Source organism: Perna viridis, chromosome 11 (genome assembly GCF_037379345.1).
Source record: "Perna viridis isolate PV_CMFRI_1.1 ecotype Kerala chromosome 11, ASM3737934v1, whole genome shotgun sequence".
NCBI lineage: Eukaryota > Metazoa > Mollusca > Bivalvia > Mytilida > Mytilidae > Perna > Perna viridis.
In genome coordinates, this window is record NC_142455.1 from 13221317 (window position 1) to 13240191 (window position 18875).

Genomic DNA, 18875 nt, shown 5'->3' on the forward strand with positions numbered 1-18875 from the left:
TTTGCGACAAGATTGAAGTCATCACTACAGAAATTTTATGGTCGTCATCATTAAATCGTGGATCGTTACGGTTTATCCATCTGCGCCATGAAAACTGATTCGTTCAACGTGTCATAGTTTTCCTTTCTTCTTTTGCCTACCGCGGATTTGACTTTTTTATAAGCAACTCGGCGGGTGTTTCTAGAAAAGCAGAGGACGTTTACCATGCTCCCAGTTTTTAGTAGAGTGGGAGTTGCTCATTTGCTTTTGTTACTTTGTATGTATGATTTTGGTTAGTTTATGTTCTTTGTTGTGTATGTCTGTTTTCCATGTCTGGTCTTTGTCCCTGGATTACATTCTTTTGATTACTGCTATAACCTTGGTTCCTTTGATAACTCTTGAAAACTATGATAGATGGAAAGAAACTTTCAGTTGCTGAAATGAACCTTATGATAAGTCCTACCAAAGTCTTCTTGAGTAAAAATTGTTAGGAAACTTCTTGTTAAATTTATAATTTGCCCTTGAAAGACAGAGTTCAACAAGCGCACCAAAGAATTATACAAAAAAAAGAAAAAAACAGTTAGCCGAATTATAATTGACTGCAGACTTTCCTAACAACTTAATCTTTCAGACAATCACACCATAGATGCGTGAAGAATGGATACTGTGCATCTCCCCCTTTTTTCTACCCCAAACTCCTGAATAGCACATACCAGCTGAGAAAATATTTAATGGCATGATACAATTGTTGCTCGACATATCTCGACTACAATATGCATATGGAGGTAGAAATTAGGCCTTGATCACTGATTTTGTGTTCTGTTTTTTTTTGGGGGGGCGAGGGGATGGTTGAGTGCAAAAGGGAGTATAGTACTCATTGTGCACATCTATACTAAAAAAATACCATGAAACACCAGTAGTCTTATCGAGTTAGAATAAGAACTGAAGTTGGAAACTATTGAAAAAAATCACTAATTATCACCATAAAACCGACATTTTTTTCTTTACTAAATTTACTTTGGATGGCTCTTGAACACTCAAGCTAAATAAAATTATACCTCAGTTTCCTGTTACATGACAGAAAAAAAATGGGTCAGTTGGTCGAGATTTTATTTTATTTTATTTACTCCTCCGCGACCAAATTTCACAGAAAACATCTTAATACTAACAGTGCGGACTCTGGAGAAACTAGTCTGGCCGGATGTCACGGCATGAGTCGGTCGGATAACAGGAGACAGAGAAAATTTATTTGATCTAATACACGATTCTATTAAAATTTTTAAAATTCAAAAAAATACATAATTTTCGCCCCGATATGAACGATTTGAATGCACTTTCAAGTGTAAATTACTTTTTTTTAAACTGCATGTCCTCCTGTTTTTGAACCTAGTTTCGAATACGTCACAATCAGGTGGCAGTTATTTGATTTTTACGCAACCTCAACCAAGTCTAAATGAATTGGTTTTGTCTTCCGGGTTCTTAGCCCAACGACAAACGCTGTCATTGATAAAACTAAAGAAATAAATCGAGCAAACCGAATTAACGCATTATATGTCCAGAAGCATCCAAATTAAACGAATTATTCACCATTATAATCAATATCGTCGACATAACTTGATTTAAGATGAATCCAAATAAAATGTAATATCGGTTAAAATAAGAAAATCCTTGTCATTCAGAACTTAATAGGAATCTTGTCATTCACATGTCCAGCAAATCATTATTCGAAATTAGTTTGTAATCTCCTAAACGGTTATTTACAAGGAAAAATACGCAACTTATTCTACTGACAGAATTTAGAATGTTTTTTAAACACAAAGACCGGGATTTACATAAATATCTTTATGATGATTTACCACTAAAAGTCCACAAGGAGAGGATACAAGAGTTCTTGAAATTCTTATTATATATTTTATGAATTAGATTCCCTAATCTGTGAACGAAATGGTGGAGGAGGCGTTTAGATTTTGGCCGAGGATAGGGTCCGTCTGTCCATCGCGCCTTATTTTAATACTTTAAAACTATTCCATTGAGGTCGGCGTCCAATAGATTTGCTTAAAGTCCCTTTCTGCTTAAAAATAAAATTATATCAAGTTTATATAAAAAATGTTGCTATGGAGGTACCTGATTTAGTCATAGAAGTTTTCATCAAAATGTACACAGGCAAATGTGCCACACATGAGAATCATATGGTTTTGCATCATATGATTATCATGTAAATCGAGCACCACATGATAATCACATGATTCGCTTTACATATGATAATCGCTTGATATATATATATACGTCTCAGAATGTGACGGCTCTATTCGAAACACTGCTCCCTCGGATCAAATTGATACAGGGAAGATATGTAAACGTATAGAAGGGTCTGAAAAATTCCCAACGATGTTAGAACTGTCAAATTTGAGAAGTCAATTTTTAGTCGTTCCTTTCGCGGGACTCATATGTATATAAATTTAAGGGTCTGATACATTTCCAATCAATGGGGAACCGATGGCGGGTCTAGAGAATCGCCTAAGGGTGGAGAGGGCACAAACACACCCTTGGTAAACACAGTCATTTTAATGCATGCATTTAAATACGCTTTTTCAAATATTTTGCGAATTGATAATTAAGGAGGAACAGCACCCCCCCTTTGATCCGCCTAGCCTATGATAACTGTATAAATGTAAACAAGTACAATGTATGTGGTTGTTAGCTTACATTGTAAAGTCAGCAAAAATAAAATAACTATCCATACTCCACCGATATGTTGGATTTTGGCTAGGTGTATCATTCCAGTGGTGGGTCTAAGGTTTTTGGTTGGTGGGCCCAAGTCTTGATTCCCCCCTCATTAGTTGGAAAATTTGTTTCATTTCGTTCGATATTTGATAGCATGCAATTTACCAGTAATAGTCTGGAATCTCTCTCGATCCCCTCTAAAAAAAGGCTTGATTAACTTTCTGAATAAATGCTCCGCTACATTATATTTGTTTAAGAGAATAAATGCTTTCCGTTACAGTGGCAGACCCATGAGACCGGACATTAGGAATTTCGGTTAGTTTCTGGCAAATTAAACAAAGGATAGCCTATAAGGACCCCTTTTCTATAAATTGCAGAAGCTGACAGAGTTAGCTTAGTATCGTATATACAAGTGAAAGAAGTCCACGAATTTTCTAGGTGGTCCATCCTTCTCTGCTTTTGAAATTTTCAGCATTTACGCCCCCTCCCCAACGATTTTGTTGATAAAGGTCCCCTTGTAAAGTGACTTACTGCATGAATATAATTAACATTGCCTATAATATGTGCATGCTTCGGTTAAGGCTGGTTTTACTGTTATCATTTATGCACCAATGCTTCTTCAAGCGTAGTTTCATGTAACTACTAATTACAGAACTTCTAGGTAAATTAGTGATTGTTTTATTTTTAGTTGCTGATGACCAATAAAAGACTATTATCAAAACATATATGTATTGATTTTTTCACGTTTTGTGTTCTTTATAATATGGCCAGAGTTTTAGTTTGACAATTGAATGGATCACGCAACTGATCAAATAGACTTTGATGTATCGTTTCAATATTGAATACAGTTTGTTCAGGTGATAGCTATCTTTATTCAGTCATATCTTATATCTTACAAACTATGCTTATACAAATGGATGTTTTGAAATCTAACAATTAGAGCCATTATGAATAAAATGTTTGATTTATACAATTCAAGGAGAATGCACTCACAATAGCATTGAGCAACAACTGGTGGGACAAAAATGCTACGATGTAGTTTCACTTTAATCATTTGGAAATAAAGTTTTAAATATTATCTGATGGAGTAATGGTTTCTTTTTTCGATGTTTGTATTATGTATGGACATATAAGATAGTGAATGTGAAAAAAATATCTCTAACAATGCGTCGGTATAGCTCTGACCCCAAATCATGAGAAAAACTTTCTCGATTCTCTTATTGATGGGATATATGTTAGCAAGCGAAGGTAAGGACTATTTTTCAACTTATACTTTTAAGCAAGCCGCAGATCCGGAAATTTTGGAAAGAGGGGGAGTGTCCAGACTAATGTTGATAATTTCTCACAAAATGCAAGGATGAAATAAGATGGGGTGAGTTTAAATCATCGAAAATTTTCAGGACCCGCAACAGTAATACCAATTTCCTCGCTATAAGAATAGGGATACATAAGAATACTCGAGTCCGTCCGTCCGTGTACCTTCCTATGTTATAAAACAAGTATATGCCATAAAGCTGAATTGTTAACTTAAACAAAATAACATACCGATTATAACCACGTGAGGTATTCAGTTAGAATTAAAGGCAAAATCTGAAGCTTGGACGTCCATTATAAACACAAAAACGTGAAAGTATCAGTACCATACTAACGATGAGAATTCATCGGTTCTGGGATGTTTTTTTTAGATTTTACCTGTATGTAAATGGATACCATTTCACCTTGTATACAATAACACTGATTGGTACGACTGATTATGATTCCAATTCTAACAATTTCTTTTCCACCAGTTTTGGATGCTTGTGTGTGGTTGCGGGGCGGGATTGGGGTATTTCTCTTTCCACCATGGAATTCGTTTCGTTGATAGCTTCTAGATTGTCAAAGGAACATTTCTGTAGTATATCAAGGAATGAGATCTTTATTCAAATAGTACATTTAAATTGTTACACTATCATATCTGTATAAACTTGATACCCGAAAGCTTAACACCCATATGACTGTTTTTTTTTATGTAAATTAATTTATAATTATTTGTTTTGCGGTTTTATAATATTTCGGAGAAAAAAAATAACTGTTTTCGAAATTAGAAGTTTTACTCGCATTGCTAAATCTTTAACTTGATCTAAGCAGGGTTATTCTCCCAAAAAAAAAACAAAAACAAAAAAACAAAAACAAAAAAACAAAAACAAAAAAAAAACAAATAATAAAAGAGATATAAAAGCTTTTTCTCAAATCTTTTGAAAAAAAGTATTCGAATAAATCGATGCCAAATTATATCACTCTTCTAAAATAATTGGCTATTTGAACTTATCAAAATTATATACTAAACCTAGCAGAATACCGAAGTCAGGAAGGATCGACCCAATGGGTCTCAGACAGTGCGTAATTACATATTAAATACAAATGTATACATCCTGAAACGATGTTATATCTTTTTACCAAAGAACAAGAGTGTTCAAGAACATGTGTTATTCCATCGTTATTTTGTTTTATTCTTTCATACATGTATGATTCGAACCCAACACCCCCTTTTCACACGATTACTTAATTGTTAAATTTATAATATCAGTTTAATCTAACATTTCCCCGAAAGTCCAAGGAGGGGGTGAGCTATTGGAATCCCCATTTTTTGCTGAAACAAAATGGTTGATTTTGTGCAAAATTTTGGCAGAAATTAGCAAATGCGATAGCAAGAGCCCCTTTAAAATGTTTGGCTCGGAACTCACCCTGTTATATATTTCTGAATCCGCCTCTGGATTGTGTCAACTCTTACATTTCCCTTCTAGTAAGATTACATTGGTTTGTGAAAATATTTATTATCACTGGTTCATTGATAGAAGTCTGTATGTAGAAACAATTCTTATTCATATTGATCATTTATTCTACGATAGGTAGATGAATCGTAGACAAAATTCGTTATAATATGAATGAACGCTTAAATTTCAGGGTATCAAGTCCACGATGGGCTGCCCCAAAATTTTCCACACCCACAGACGTTATTTTTAAGTTTTTAATTATTTTTATTCACATGTGGAAGACAAATAGACATATTAGTGTATTGGAAACAGTCTAATTATTGGTGATGTTTTAAACTGTGGTTTTAAGTCCATTCCACAAATAACGATAATTGTGCTTTGATACTCCAATTTCGGTTTATGTACATTTGATGACGTAATTGATTTTGGCAATGACATCTTTTTATGCATTTGAAGGCAATGAAATAAAAACGGCACATACAACGCCCATATAACATTCGATCGACTTTAGACAGTTACGGTTTCATTGATCGTTCTAATGCTTAGTTATTAAATCTTACCGGTTTTTGAAATGCTGACCAATTTCAAGTGACGTCAAAGACTAAGTTTGAGGGACATTAACGGTAGTGCGTACAACAGTCAAGTTGAACTTATTTATTGCTTAATACTTGCACAGAATTGCTGGCAACGGTGATGATTGGGGTTACTACTGTACGAGGCGCGGAAATTGTCAAATATTTTCATAATTCATGGAAGTCTTAAATTATTTCAGGATATCATTTATGGATCTCCATATTCGATTTCAGAACCTCCTAAAATGAGTATTTATGGAGGTTCTGAAATTGAATTGTAGAGGTCCTGAAATTTTTCAGGAGCTCCTGAAATCGAATTATGAAGGTACAGAAATTTAAGGACTTACTTAAATAGAAATACTACCCTCATGGATTTTTCCCTTTACACAAATTATTTTACAAGTAACAGTGTTATTAACCCGAACAGAGCAAACGTCTGGACTGTTTTAATTTTACTCTGGTGACGAGGCCAACAATCGAAACAAGTCTAACTTTTTGAAAAAAGTAGTGGATCCGATTTGGCCGAGCTGTTCCGGTTGTTGTTGCCAACCGTGTTGTACATGTACATGTTGGGGTGCATGAAATCTTGATCTTTTTTCGCGAAATTGTTTCGACTAACTTCGCTCAACCTTTAATTCTATTAACGCCCCAAACCTGAAATCCTAGATCCACTCCTGGTCCATTTACACTAGTTGCACAAGTACGCTAAGTAAATTGCGTGTACTTCGACCGCCGTTCCTCTTTTTATATTTTCTTGCTCGTATGTTCAAATTCGACCTGAGAACAGTCCTAAAAATTGTTGCATTATAAAATAAAAGGAATGTACATTTCCGTTGTCTTAATTTGATACGTTGGTAGAATCTTAAACTTCTGGCGTCGGTTTCACAGAAAGTCGTAAGTCTAAAATTGATCGTAAATCATGACGTCACAATGTTATTTTAGTTTATGACGTCATTATTTCCGATAAATTTTACACTTACGACTTTTTGTGAAATTGACGCCTGGACCCCATTCTCTTCCACGGAAAATCAATAACTCTTTGGAAGAGGATGCTATCTGGACCCCATGTAAAGGAAATGGAAGTAATTAAATATAGGTTAGTCAGACAGTGACGGTCCAGGGGAGAGTTTTGTGGGCAAAACTGAGCATATGATGGAGCCCTCTCTATAAATTTCTGAACCCTTTCGCTAGCAGTACTGCAGCCCTTTTCACAAAAAATCGTAAGAGTAAATTAGTCGTAAGTTATGACGTCACAATACTTTTATTTACTATGACGTCATAACTTACGTCTAATTTTACACTTACGATTTTTTGTGAAAAGGACCACTGAATAGTACACAACAGTAATCCCTGTTGGAATACTTCAGATTATAGGGAAACTTGTTTAAACCAGACCTTGAATAATCCCAAAAGCCTGTCTAAAACGGACCCTAAATAATCCAAAAGCCTGTCTAAAACGGACCCTGAATAACCCAAAAGGCTGTCTAAGACACTTTATAAGTTCTTTAACATTACTTTTAATGTATTTAGACTGGTGTTGTAAACCGCGAACTCTTGTTTAAACTGAATCGATTTTTTTCAGAAGGATTTTTGTGAAGACAGGTTTCACTTTAGATTGTTTTTGTTTGTTGATATTGCCATATGTATATCACCGTCTTTTTATAAATATAAAATTGTTAGTCGCTTGACCATCCGTCCGTCCAACGTAAATAAAAAGGGGACGAGCATGAGATGTCACATGCTTTATAAATCACAAGATCTTCCTTATTCTATCAAATATTGTGCTGCGTATTCGACAGTGAGAGCAACCCCCTGTGATCAAGTCTAAGACCTTCGTCGCTGAGTTACGACTCCAGCTAAAGCTACAAATTACATGCACTTAATACAAAGTGTGGTTTTGTGAAGAAATGGTTTACGCTCCAATCAAAGACAAAATCGTTGAAATTAATACGTCAAAGACACAGAAACCTTACTAAATAGCCACAGCCTAGATGGTTCTCGAAATAATAGTGAGTAGTCATCAGCTCAAGACAGTCCACATGCCTTCTATTAACAATGAGAAATTCCTACGCCAGGAGTCTGTATACATGTACATTTGGAACGTGTAAACAAAACACATTTCTACTTACCCAATTACAATACCGAAGTTCAGTTGAGCCGGATTTGACTGTACATGTACTGTATATAAATTGCATAATTTTCAGAATCCTCTGTGATTATTCCTGTTATTTCATGGAGGAAGAAAGTTAACATTTCGGAAGCTTAATGTTTATAGCCAGTATTTTCTGTAATTATTTTTAATAATAGCATAGAACTGAATTATTGAGAATTTAACGCCGGGTAATTTGATAATAACTCTCTATCTAATACTTGGAATCCTCACTTGAGTTGTTCAATGTTTCATCCTGATAGTTTATATTACAATTAATACGCCTAAGTTCGTTGAGAAAACACAGTCACTGCATGCACTGGTAGCTTAATCAATATAGTACAGCAGAACCTGTCTAAACCGAACCCTGAATAAACGGAAAACCTATCTAAACCGAACCCTGAATAAACGGGAAAACTTTCTAAACCGAACCCTGAAAAAAACGGAAAACCTGTCTTATCCAAACTGACCAAAGTATTTGCTTTTATATCATGTACAAACTGATCCTTTGTAAATCGAACACCTTCAACCGGAAAAGATCATTTGGCTTCGACAGGTTTCATTGTATAAGATTTTGTTTATAATAACAACAATTATGTACGTCTTCATATGTATATAGTTTTTATCTAGATTTTATCCTTGGGTTTAAAACTGTTACACTTACATGTAACTACATTCAATTTGTACATGTACACGCGCAGGCTCAAGCTGTGAATACATGCAAGAGTTAGTAAATACATGTATTAATATGGTTTGAAGCCCCACTTTGACATTTTCTCATATTCTTTTGTCATTAATTTATTTTACAGACCATTACCCTCCCCTTTCTCCTCTAGCCCTGCGATCAGAAATTGATATACGCTATAGGTATTACTTTCGAGGATTACTAGAGCATTGATCTCATATATTATCCTTTTACTGAAATAGTCTGGTCTCGCGTTCGATGTCTTAAGGAAACGCAGTCAGCGCTTTATTTCTTTTAATTAAAGCAAACAAACCACGTAAACTTCTTGGGAAATTTATTCTGTTCTTCAAACGCTTTCAAAAACCGAATATGCCGTTGTTATAATATAGATAGCAGTGTTTTCTCAAATGTTCCCAGTGTAATAAATTTTGACAATTTACACTGAAATAAATTCGGTAATTTCTTTCTCAGACTTTCTCCCGCCAAAACGTCACAACTTTTATATCAATCCGCCATTCACAAAATTTAAAATTCATGTTGAAAATATCGATAAAATACGAAGAAAATCTATATAATAAATAGGATAATCTCATGGTTATCGTGAATAATCAAAATATAATCACTCGTGCCAAGAACGCTTGAGGATTAAAATTTTAAGTCGTGCGCGAAACAAGTTCCGCACACTCGTTAAATCTTGGCGTTCTTAGGCACTCGTAATAATAATTTGGTTTTTCACTCTTTCCAATTAATTATCCTATTAATCTCTGTTAGTCAATTCGTCATTTCCTATTTTTTTTTAATAGAAAATAGACGCGAAAACAGGATGCGCCCTACCTAAAATTCCGAGAAAATTAAATTATTTTCTTGCTTGAAAGCTAAATATTTCGATATCTGTCTTGTATTTGTTTTTCATTCAAGTTGAATATAAATTCTTAGTTCTAACTTAAGTTTTGCATGACATGACCGTTCCAATAGAATTAAACATCACAGAAAGCTTCGAAACACATTAACCATTTGCTTTCAGCTACCTTCTTATTGCAGATATGGTGAATAGTTTGCAATGCTGGAAGTGTATTTCCGACGACTGTGAAGGTGACATGGAAAGTAATAACAAAGCGGAAAAAGTTACATGCAAAATTGAAGAAAGTTGTATGGTAAATATAATACATAAACTTGAGATACCGATTTTCGTGGTTCGAGCATCATTGAAACTCTGCATCCTGAGAACTTTTGCCATCGTTTTCACTGAACCTATTAAAAATCATTTTACGAACCAAGTGAGCACATTATTGTATCCATGAATGTTACTTTACTCAATAAAATTTACAACCACAAACAGGGGCTTGCTCCTACTATCAAATATTTGCAGCCCGACTCATAAACACTCACTACATGTAAACACTATACTTCCACAATCAAATACTAGTATGCACCTCAGCGTAATACAAATTGAGCTGCATATTTTAGAGGGGGAACAAGCTCCTGTTTACCAACTATACACAGCTGTACAAAAAATAGTGTAAAAAAAAAATTACAAAAGTACATTCAACTTAATTAGAAATAAACGGTAAATTTTTTGGACCTCTATAAAATGTTTTCAATCAGACAGTACAAACCACGTTTCACTCTTTGTACTTCCGGTTTGTCTGGGACATATACGAATCGATGATATAACCTTGAACTGTAAGGAACGATGAAAAAAAAACTTTTTTGTAAAAAAGCCCAGACTATGACAAAGTACACACAAAACTCAAAACTAAAAGAGCAATTTGAGCTTCTTAAACACACATATATATAATAGGTTACCGTGTTATACACAGAAGGGGACAGATACAGTGAAACCTCTTAACCAAACCCTGAATAACCCGAACTTTGTTAAACCCATACACTATTTGAAAGTTTCTTGTATCGATTGAACTATACCTTGAACCTTGGTAAATCGAACACCTGTAAAAAACAAAACCAATTTAAAGTTCAAAAGGGTTTGTTTAGACGGGTTTTGCTGTATAAACCAATTCTTGAGTTTTTTTCATTTTTTTTTTATTTAAAGTTATAATTTTGTTTCAGAAAGTATTGTACAAATTTCAAGACAACAGTACGATATACGTATCGGTTATCAAAACCTGTTCCTCTGGCCAATGCGAGCCCACATCGCTTGATGAATTCAATGACTGTTTAGAAAGTGATCATGATTACTTGGTGCGTGGATGTTCGCGCAGACTCTGTTGCCATGATAACATGTGTAACCATGGTGGCAGCCATTCCACTGATCTGAAAACTTTTCTTGGCAGCATAGTGATTGTGATTTTTAATTCAATATCATATACTTTTGCTTAATTGTTTACGTGATAAATTTACTCAGGGTTTCCCAGACAATGTGTGTGTGTGTGTGTGTCTTGTCATAGTTGTGTGTGTCATAATTGTAATATTCATTTGATTACTTCATGTGATTGTCCTTTTTTCATTAGTTTTAATAGTTCGCTAACCAACAAATCTCAGTGATGGATTAAAACATTAGAAAGAAAGGACATATTTAGGAATATTTCAGCAAATTAAAAAAAAAACAAGTATCAATTTGACCCATCTTTTTTATGAAAATGATGACATCCGCCTTCTCCATACATTTCCCCCTTTACCTTGTTCTTTACGGAGGTAGACCTAGGGTAAGGGACACAACTCTTAAAAATCATTGGAACGTTTGTATTCAGCATTTTACATCAGTCTTATCTAAGCATCTAATTAACTAAGATTCATTTTATTCTGCTTCAAACGAAAGCTTGAAAGTTTTGGTGAAATTGAATATAATACAAACATATCACTGATTTCGTGAGTAATGTCCCTTACCCTAGGTCTACCTCCTTAAAATTTTTGCCTTTTTTATATTGTTCTATGTAAATTTCCATCGCCATCTACTTACATCACATCTGTCCTCCAGACGATAAAGGATAGGAAACAGCTGCTTCAACTGGTTCTAATACTATTATGAAACGTACGTATTGCATAATTTAAGCATCATAATAAATAAATAAGTTAATTGTTTATCTAAGTGACTCTTACACGATCTCACGAAGTCACGTTGTAAATATGAAGGGTATAATAATAACAAAATTACCGAACTGATAAATTCTAGGCAATTGTCAAAAGAAAAATCCGTTTATCAAATGGAAATATCAGGGTAAATCCGAAAGACACTGCTATGCAGAAGTTAGTTACATGCATCAATCTCCTCCACATACCAATTAACCACTTGCATGTATAGTCGAGAATCATGCGAAATGTGATAATGGTTGAAGAGCCTGTATATTTTTATTTTTGATATTTGTTGATTATCTTTTAAGAGCAGACAGATTGGCATGAATAATTATACATTTCATCATATAGACCTATAAAGCAACTTAATAACAAAAATAAAAATATGTAGCCTATTTTGAGGTCTATCACATTTTACAGATTTTGCATGATTCTTACAAAGACTGCTACTTAATTCCTGATTAAGCACGTACCACTCGGAATGTAATACATGGTGCTCTAGAAGTGCACATTTTTCACAAAGCATGATCACTATACATTACAAATCTGCAACACTGCTTACGGTTAAATGTACTATGAATACAGAGGCGGAACTTAGTTTTGAATGTTGCTCTTTCTTCTGGGCCGAACGTATATTCGCTAGTTTGAAGCTTCTACACCTCTGCCACACTCAGACTTCGTGCAAATCAATACTGCAAACCGGAAAAAAAAACACGGAGATTTGTGAGGAGAAAACTTCGTGATATTTGTTAATTTTCTTACCCTGAAATGGCAAAGCTAGTGGAGTGATGAGTAAAAAACCGGGAAGCAGTTTTGAGGTATGCGGAGGAGATTGCTTGTTGTAAAGTTATTAGGTACCAGTCCATATAAAATTCAGACGCCGCCAGTGGTAAAATGATTCATGGTGTAGAAAAACTTAATAATTTTTATCTCAAAAGCGCAACTACCAAATGAAAACCTAAGACAGGTTATGTTACCAGTGACCGTTTCTGAACAAGGAATAAAAGTGAATTTGGTGGGATTTTGACATGCATGAATCACCTCCTGTCTGTTTTGTGTACAGACAGCTACTTAAATTTTTTTAAAAAGTAATCAAGGGAACCAAGATTCTAGCGGAGACCAAAAGAATATAATTCAGGGACAAAGACCGGACATTGAAAACAGATAAACGACAACAAAGAACATAAAGTAACTGATATAATACATACAAAGTAACAAAAGTGAATGAACAACCCACTCGGACTCAACTAAAAACTGGAAGCATGGATCATGTGCACCGATAGGGTAAGCGTCCTCTGCTTTTCAAGAATCACCCCCGAGTTGCTCTTAAAAGGTCAAGTCCGGAGTAGACGAAAGAGGAAAGGAAAACTATGACACGTCGCGCTAATAAGTTTTCACGGTGCAGATGGATACACCGTAACGATCCACGAGTTCATGATGACCATAAAACTTCTGTAATGATGACTTGTAGCAACATAACCCTGTTCCAGAAGCCTAATTGTAAGAAGTCTAGCGCGATACAAAAAGTCTGCGTAGTCACGACGAGCTCTGGCATAACATGTGAGTTGTGATATGAAAAACTCCATATGCAGGTGCTGAAGGGATGTTGCCACAGATGAAAGGAAAGTTGACAATTCTGAATGAAAAGTCGTCACGTTTGTCGTAAAGTTTGATCAGTAGTTTTCCTTTACCATCGATCTCGAAGTGTAGGTCATGATTCGCAGTGTATGTAGTATCCTTCATCTCAAGTTCTTTGGGGTAGATCCGATGTATCAAATCCCCGAAACCATGATTTTTTAACGATATTACGACATTTATATAGAGTAAACTGAGATTAAAGGATCTAGCTATACGATGTTCTTTCGGATCAGATCAGCTATAAAAGCCAACCTCATAATAGTAAAGGAATAGGTCAGCAAGTAGAGAAGCACAATTTGTTCCCATTTGAATGCCGACCGTTTGTTGAAACACGCGCCACCACACTGTACAAGTATGTTGTCGATCAAAAATTCCAGCATTTAGAAAACATCTTCTTCTGTATATTTGGAAGATGATTTGAAATTATTTTTACAAAGTATGAGGAATCTCTACCAGGAACTTTATATTTGTATATACATGTAACTATACCATCTTTTTCGGAGAAACAATGGTGTATAATAGTTTTGAGTCGGGATTTTAACTGAGTATGGGGAATAGAAGTATACAGTGTTAAAAAAATCATAGGTTTTAATGCAAATATGTATGTATTTCTGCGCATGATAATGAGTAGGTCTTGGTCCAACTTTAAAGTTGGTAGAGCTTGCTTGACACTAGTGCTATTTAGGAGAGGAGCAGTTTGATTTAAAGGCATATATTTCATGTGAAAAATCAGAAATCAGTGATTAGCTAGAAAAGGATAAAAAGTAAAGTTTGTTGTTTTGCTCATGAAGTCAAGGTCATTATCATGTTTTCCTTATGAAGTCAAGGTCATTATCATGTTTTCCTCATGAAGTCAAGGTCATTATCATGTTTTCGTATGAAGTCAAGGTCATTATCATGTTTTCCGTATGAAGTCAAGGTCATTATCATGATACTAAAACCACACTTGCAAATTGATTTTGGTTGCTGTGTATTCTTTGTTGTGTATGTCTGTTTTCCATGTCGGGTCTTTGTCCCTGGGTTGCATTCTTTTGATTGCCGCTGTGACCTTGGTTCCCTTGGTTGCTCTTGCAAACATACAGAAGGTTGAGATTATATTATAGTGATACGAGTGTGAGTTTCATTCATTTCTTACTTCCGTTACACAGAGAGGAACTTGTCATTTAGTTTAAACAGTATTTTATTTTTAAAAAGTGCACAAATAATACAATTATACAATATAATTACTGGGATTCGGAAAGAAGAGGAACTTCTATAAATCCGTCTCTCTTTAAAAATAACAAAATTAGGAACATAGTATAAGAAGCCTGTATAATAAAATTTTCAATTCCCATTACATATTTATTCTGTGGTTTGCCCGTTACTCAGAAGTCAGTTTGATCGAAAAATGTTATCAACTCATTTTTTTTTATAATTGTGGTCTCACATGTAGCAGTGAAATATGTAAATGTTTCGAAAATAAAGCAAATTAAATTAAAGTTTCAACATCTAAATCGACATAAAAATAATTGTTTATGAACCAAATCTCCCTGTTTCTAAAATTAATCATTGTACAACTTTAAAAATATTTTCGTTTTCCTCATCACTGATGAGTTCACTACCTGGTAATAATGTTTGTATTTTATATCTTGGTAGTGTAGAAATGGTTTGTGTCCTGATGAGACTACAATTATCACATTTTAGCAAATAGTGTTCGGTGCTCTCAACCTGTCCACATGTACACAGGCTGGAAAGAACAATATTTTTCTGGAAAAGGTGTTCATTTAAGCCACTGCAGTTCAACCGGAGTCTGGCGTGAAGTATTTGGCCTTTTCTACAACCAGTATTATAATATGTAGGGACTTTCTTAATATCTCGATTTATATAATTTTTAAGTGTAAATTTAGATGGATTACATCTAACATCTTGTGGAAAGCTGTTCCATTCACGAATAACAGATGGTAGGAAGGAATTTTGATAAAAAGTAGTTATACAGTTCATATTTTGAACATCAAATCCCCTTTTAGTATTATATTTATAGACTTGATAAAGTTGTTGAGGTACGACATTACAAAGATAATTAGGAGCTTGATCATGGAACATTTCGTGAAATTAAATAATTTTATGTCTCACTAGAACTTCTTTCACTCAGAGATACCCATCCAGTATCATTATAAAGTTTAGATTAAGAGCAATGTTTGGTGGCACCTGTGACTAGCCGCTTCTACGTGAATGTCCGTCAGTTTGTCCTTTAAATAAATTGGTATGTTATCCCACACAGTACCCGCATATTCGAGAATAGGCCTGATGAAACTGATATAAATAACTTGTAGATTATTACCGGATAACTTAAACTTTAAACTCCTCTTAGTATTTAAGATTTATCCTTTCATTTATTCGTCACTCCTCCTTCACTGCTAACTGGAATTTAAAAAAAAAAAATCACCAAATATTTGTTAAATATTGAAGATGTTTTTTGTTTGTTTTGTTTCAGGTTTTTTTTTGTTCTATTAAAGTACCAGCATTGACAAAAATATAGATTAATCGTTTAAAATTTCCCTTAATAACTTTTGTAAGTTAATCGCGCCACATGCAAAAAATACATGTATCTATAATTCATGGTGCATTTTTCGCAATTGAATAAATATCGATATAAAAAATGGTACCGATGCAGTCAAAGATAGAAACAAACTGGCTACACAAGCACATTAAATGCAATTTCCTATGCATAATTGTAGCATTTCCATGACCGACACAAATGCATTTAGACATTTTATGATGGCGGGATTCGTCATTTACATTTATATTGCGAACGTTACCAATCTAGATCTTAATATTTTATCTGAGATTACTGATACAATATCAGGAAGTCCGAAGATGTCGTAAACTGCCCTTTGGGTTTTTTTTCTAATTGATGTACATTGTACGTACAAATTTAACAACCTTCAATTTTACCGAAAGCAATTCTGTTGTGTTAGTAGGATAAGGTACGATAAGGGGTATATATGGTCCCCTGTTCATAAGGAATAAGTTTAAATGACAAAAAAATGCGAAACGCCGAAACACAGTATTTAAATGATGATAATATTGTTTAAAAATTGTTTAAATGTTTCACAATATACCAGTTGCCAGTTTTATGGAAGCTTAAAATCTGCAAAAACAACAAAATGGGGGAAATATCAATTTTCAATGCTACATTTGTTAAATTCAAAAGTCTCCACCAACGTGAGCCAGGATTACTTTATCTGATTCAGTCTCCTATCAAGAGGCATTTACAAATCATAAACAGTAATTAAGGGTCAAGTTGGCGGAGGCACTCAATAGTTAGGAAAATGTTCCATTTTAGCGTTCGTTTAAATGAACGATAAACGCACGATAGAAGCGTTCGTTACAGCGCACGATAGAATCGTTCGTTGATTACAGAAACGCACGATAGAGGCCTTTGTTTAAACGTACGATAAAAGCCTTTCTTTAAACGCACGATAGAAGCGTTCGTTTATTTTTGTACTTTGATTATTTCCTTGATTCAACTGTTATTTTTATATTTTTTGCTGTTATTATGTCTAATTTCATTAATTTTATTATCCATTTTTTCTTTCTTCATTATTTGTTAATATTAATATTAGTTTTCATTGTTCCTCTATCGAGCGTTTAAACTCACGATATGAGCGTTCGTTCATCGTGCATTAAACGCATGATAGGAGCGTTCGTATAAGGAGGTAGACCTAGGGTAAGGGACATAACTATTGAAATCAGTAATATGTTTATATCATATTCAATTTCATCAAAGCGTATGAAGCTTTCATTTGAAATTGAAATGAAAATAGTCAAAGTTACTTTGACACTTACATGAGATTGATGTAAAATGCTGAATACAAACGTTCCAGTGATTTGAAAGAGTTATGTCCCTTACCCTAGGATACCTCCTTAAACACATGATAGAAGCGTTCGTTTATCGTGCGGTTGGTGATCGTTTAGTGTGCGTTTGGGTATTGTGCGTGCGGGAAACCTAACGTCTCAAGGAGTGTAACAGAAAAAAAAAGAAAAAAAGAAAAAAAAAGAAAAGCTGGTCAAACTATATTTTGAGGCTTCATTACTTTTATTCAGGGGCGTAGCTGCCTATACGCAAATACGCAGTTGCGTACTTTGGGAAAAAGTAACAAAAATAAAAACACAAATTTTAAAGATGAAATAAAGGTTATTTATCACATATGCATACCATGAACGTAGTATAGGCTCTGAAAAACTGGCTCCAAAATCGTTAAAATTCAGGAGTTTCCATCAGGGCTTTGCCTTGCCGGACTCACTGGGGGCCTTGAGCGACCCCCCCCTCCCTAAGACCCCTTGCCGTAATTTTGCGTACAACTAAAACAGGCCTAGCTACGCCCCTGCTTTTATTTAAACATGTGCTACAATGTTGCAGTTCTACTGACATACTCTCGTATAATTCATCGATGGATTCCTACATTTGAATATTAACATATTTATATATATACAACGTCTCAGAATGTGACGACTCTCTTCGCTACACTGCTCCATCGGATCAAATTGATACAGGGAAGACAACGTAAACTTATAGAAGGGTCTGAAAGATTCCCAACGATGTTAGAACTGTCAAATTTGCGAAGCATATATATATAATCTGAACTTTCTACGTATTTTTGTTCTAATGCTAGTGATGAGAGGTTATACAGTGGCGGATCCAGAGGGGGTGCAGGAGGTTGGCACCCCCGCCCCTCGTAAATAGCAAATAATGTCCTAGCACCCCTCCTTATTCTGATGAGCTTAGACTAGCACCAACACCCCCATCCACCTTTCCAAAGTGTCTAGATCCGGCCTTGTTATATATACTACCTGAAACACGTGTAATTGCAATATTTATGGTTGTTCCATGTACTTTAGTATTTCATGTAGTTTTAACAGCATGACTTTGCATTTCTCCTTGGCACATTAATGCCATAACATTTAAGACAAAGTATTGAATAGGTGCTATTTGCCATATACATCACAGACACATTTCAAAAAAATGAACTAGGAACATTATTTTGTTGAAGTCAAGATAAACTACAAGTTTAAATGCCAAAGATTCGCACTAGAGAATTATGGATTTTGTTTTTTGTTTTTTTTTGTACATCAGGGACTACATTATTGTTGGATAACGTATGACAGATATAACACATTTTAAAATTGAGGACGTATTCGTGGATAACAGCAATAAACAATCGATATGGATGCATTCAATTACCGTTAAAAACTCGGTCATCTCACGCTTAATTACAATATTGTCAATCAAAAAATAAATTTGTGGAAAAATACTGGAATGTTTTCTTTTGATATCTTTAATCATATCTCGTTTTTTACAAAGA

At 34.5% G+C, this 18875-nt stretch overlaps 1 protein-coding gene across 2 annotated transcripts; it reads left to right on the forward strand.

The window, feature by feature from the left end:
* The first annotated feature begins 3458 nt into the window (after positions 1 to 3458).
* LOC148603052 (uncharacterized) lies at positions 3459 to 11432 on the forward strand. 2 transcript variants are annotated; one of them, XM_088552877.1, is made up of 4 exons: positions 3459 to 3951; positions 7828 to 8037; positions 9904 to 10016; positions 10930 to 11432. In XM_088552877.1, the coding sequence occupies exons 3-4, from the start codon at positions 9906 to 9908 to the stop codon at positions 11197 to 11199; spliced, it is 381 nt and encodes a 126-aa protein (XP_088409003.1). In that variant the 5' UTR covers positions 3459 to 3951; positions 7828 to 8037; positions 9904 to 9905; the 3' UTR covers positions 11200 to 11432. The 2 variants fall into 2 exon arrangements, with proteins under 2 accessions (XP_088409003.1, XP_088409002.1); XM_088552876.1 differs by lacking the exon at positions 7828 to 8037 and having other exon boundaries at positions 3463 to 3951; positions 10930 to 11307.
* The last annotated feature ends 7443 nt before the right edge of the window (positions 11433 to 18875 follow it).

Coding starts and splice junctions, on each gene's coding strand:
- LOC148603052 (XM_088552876.1), top strand. CDS start 3,897: ATGAGAAAAACTTTCTCGATTCTCTTATTGATGGGATATATGTTAGCA. Junction 3,952..9,903: donor ATATATGTTAGCAAGCGAAG/GTAAGGACTATT, acceptor TTCTTATTGCAG/ATATGGTGAATAGTTTGCAA. Junction 10,017..10,929: donor AAATTGAAGAAAGTTGTATG/GTAAATATAATA, acceptor ATTTTGTTTCAG/AAAGTATTGTACAAATTTCA.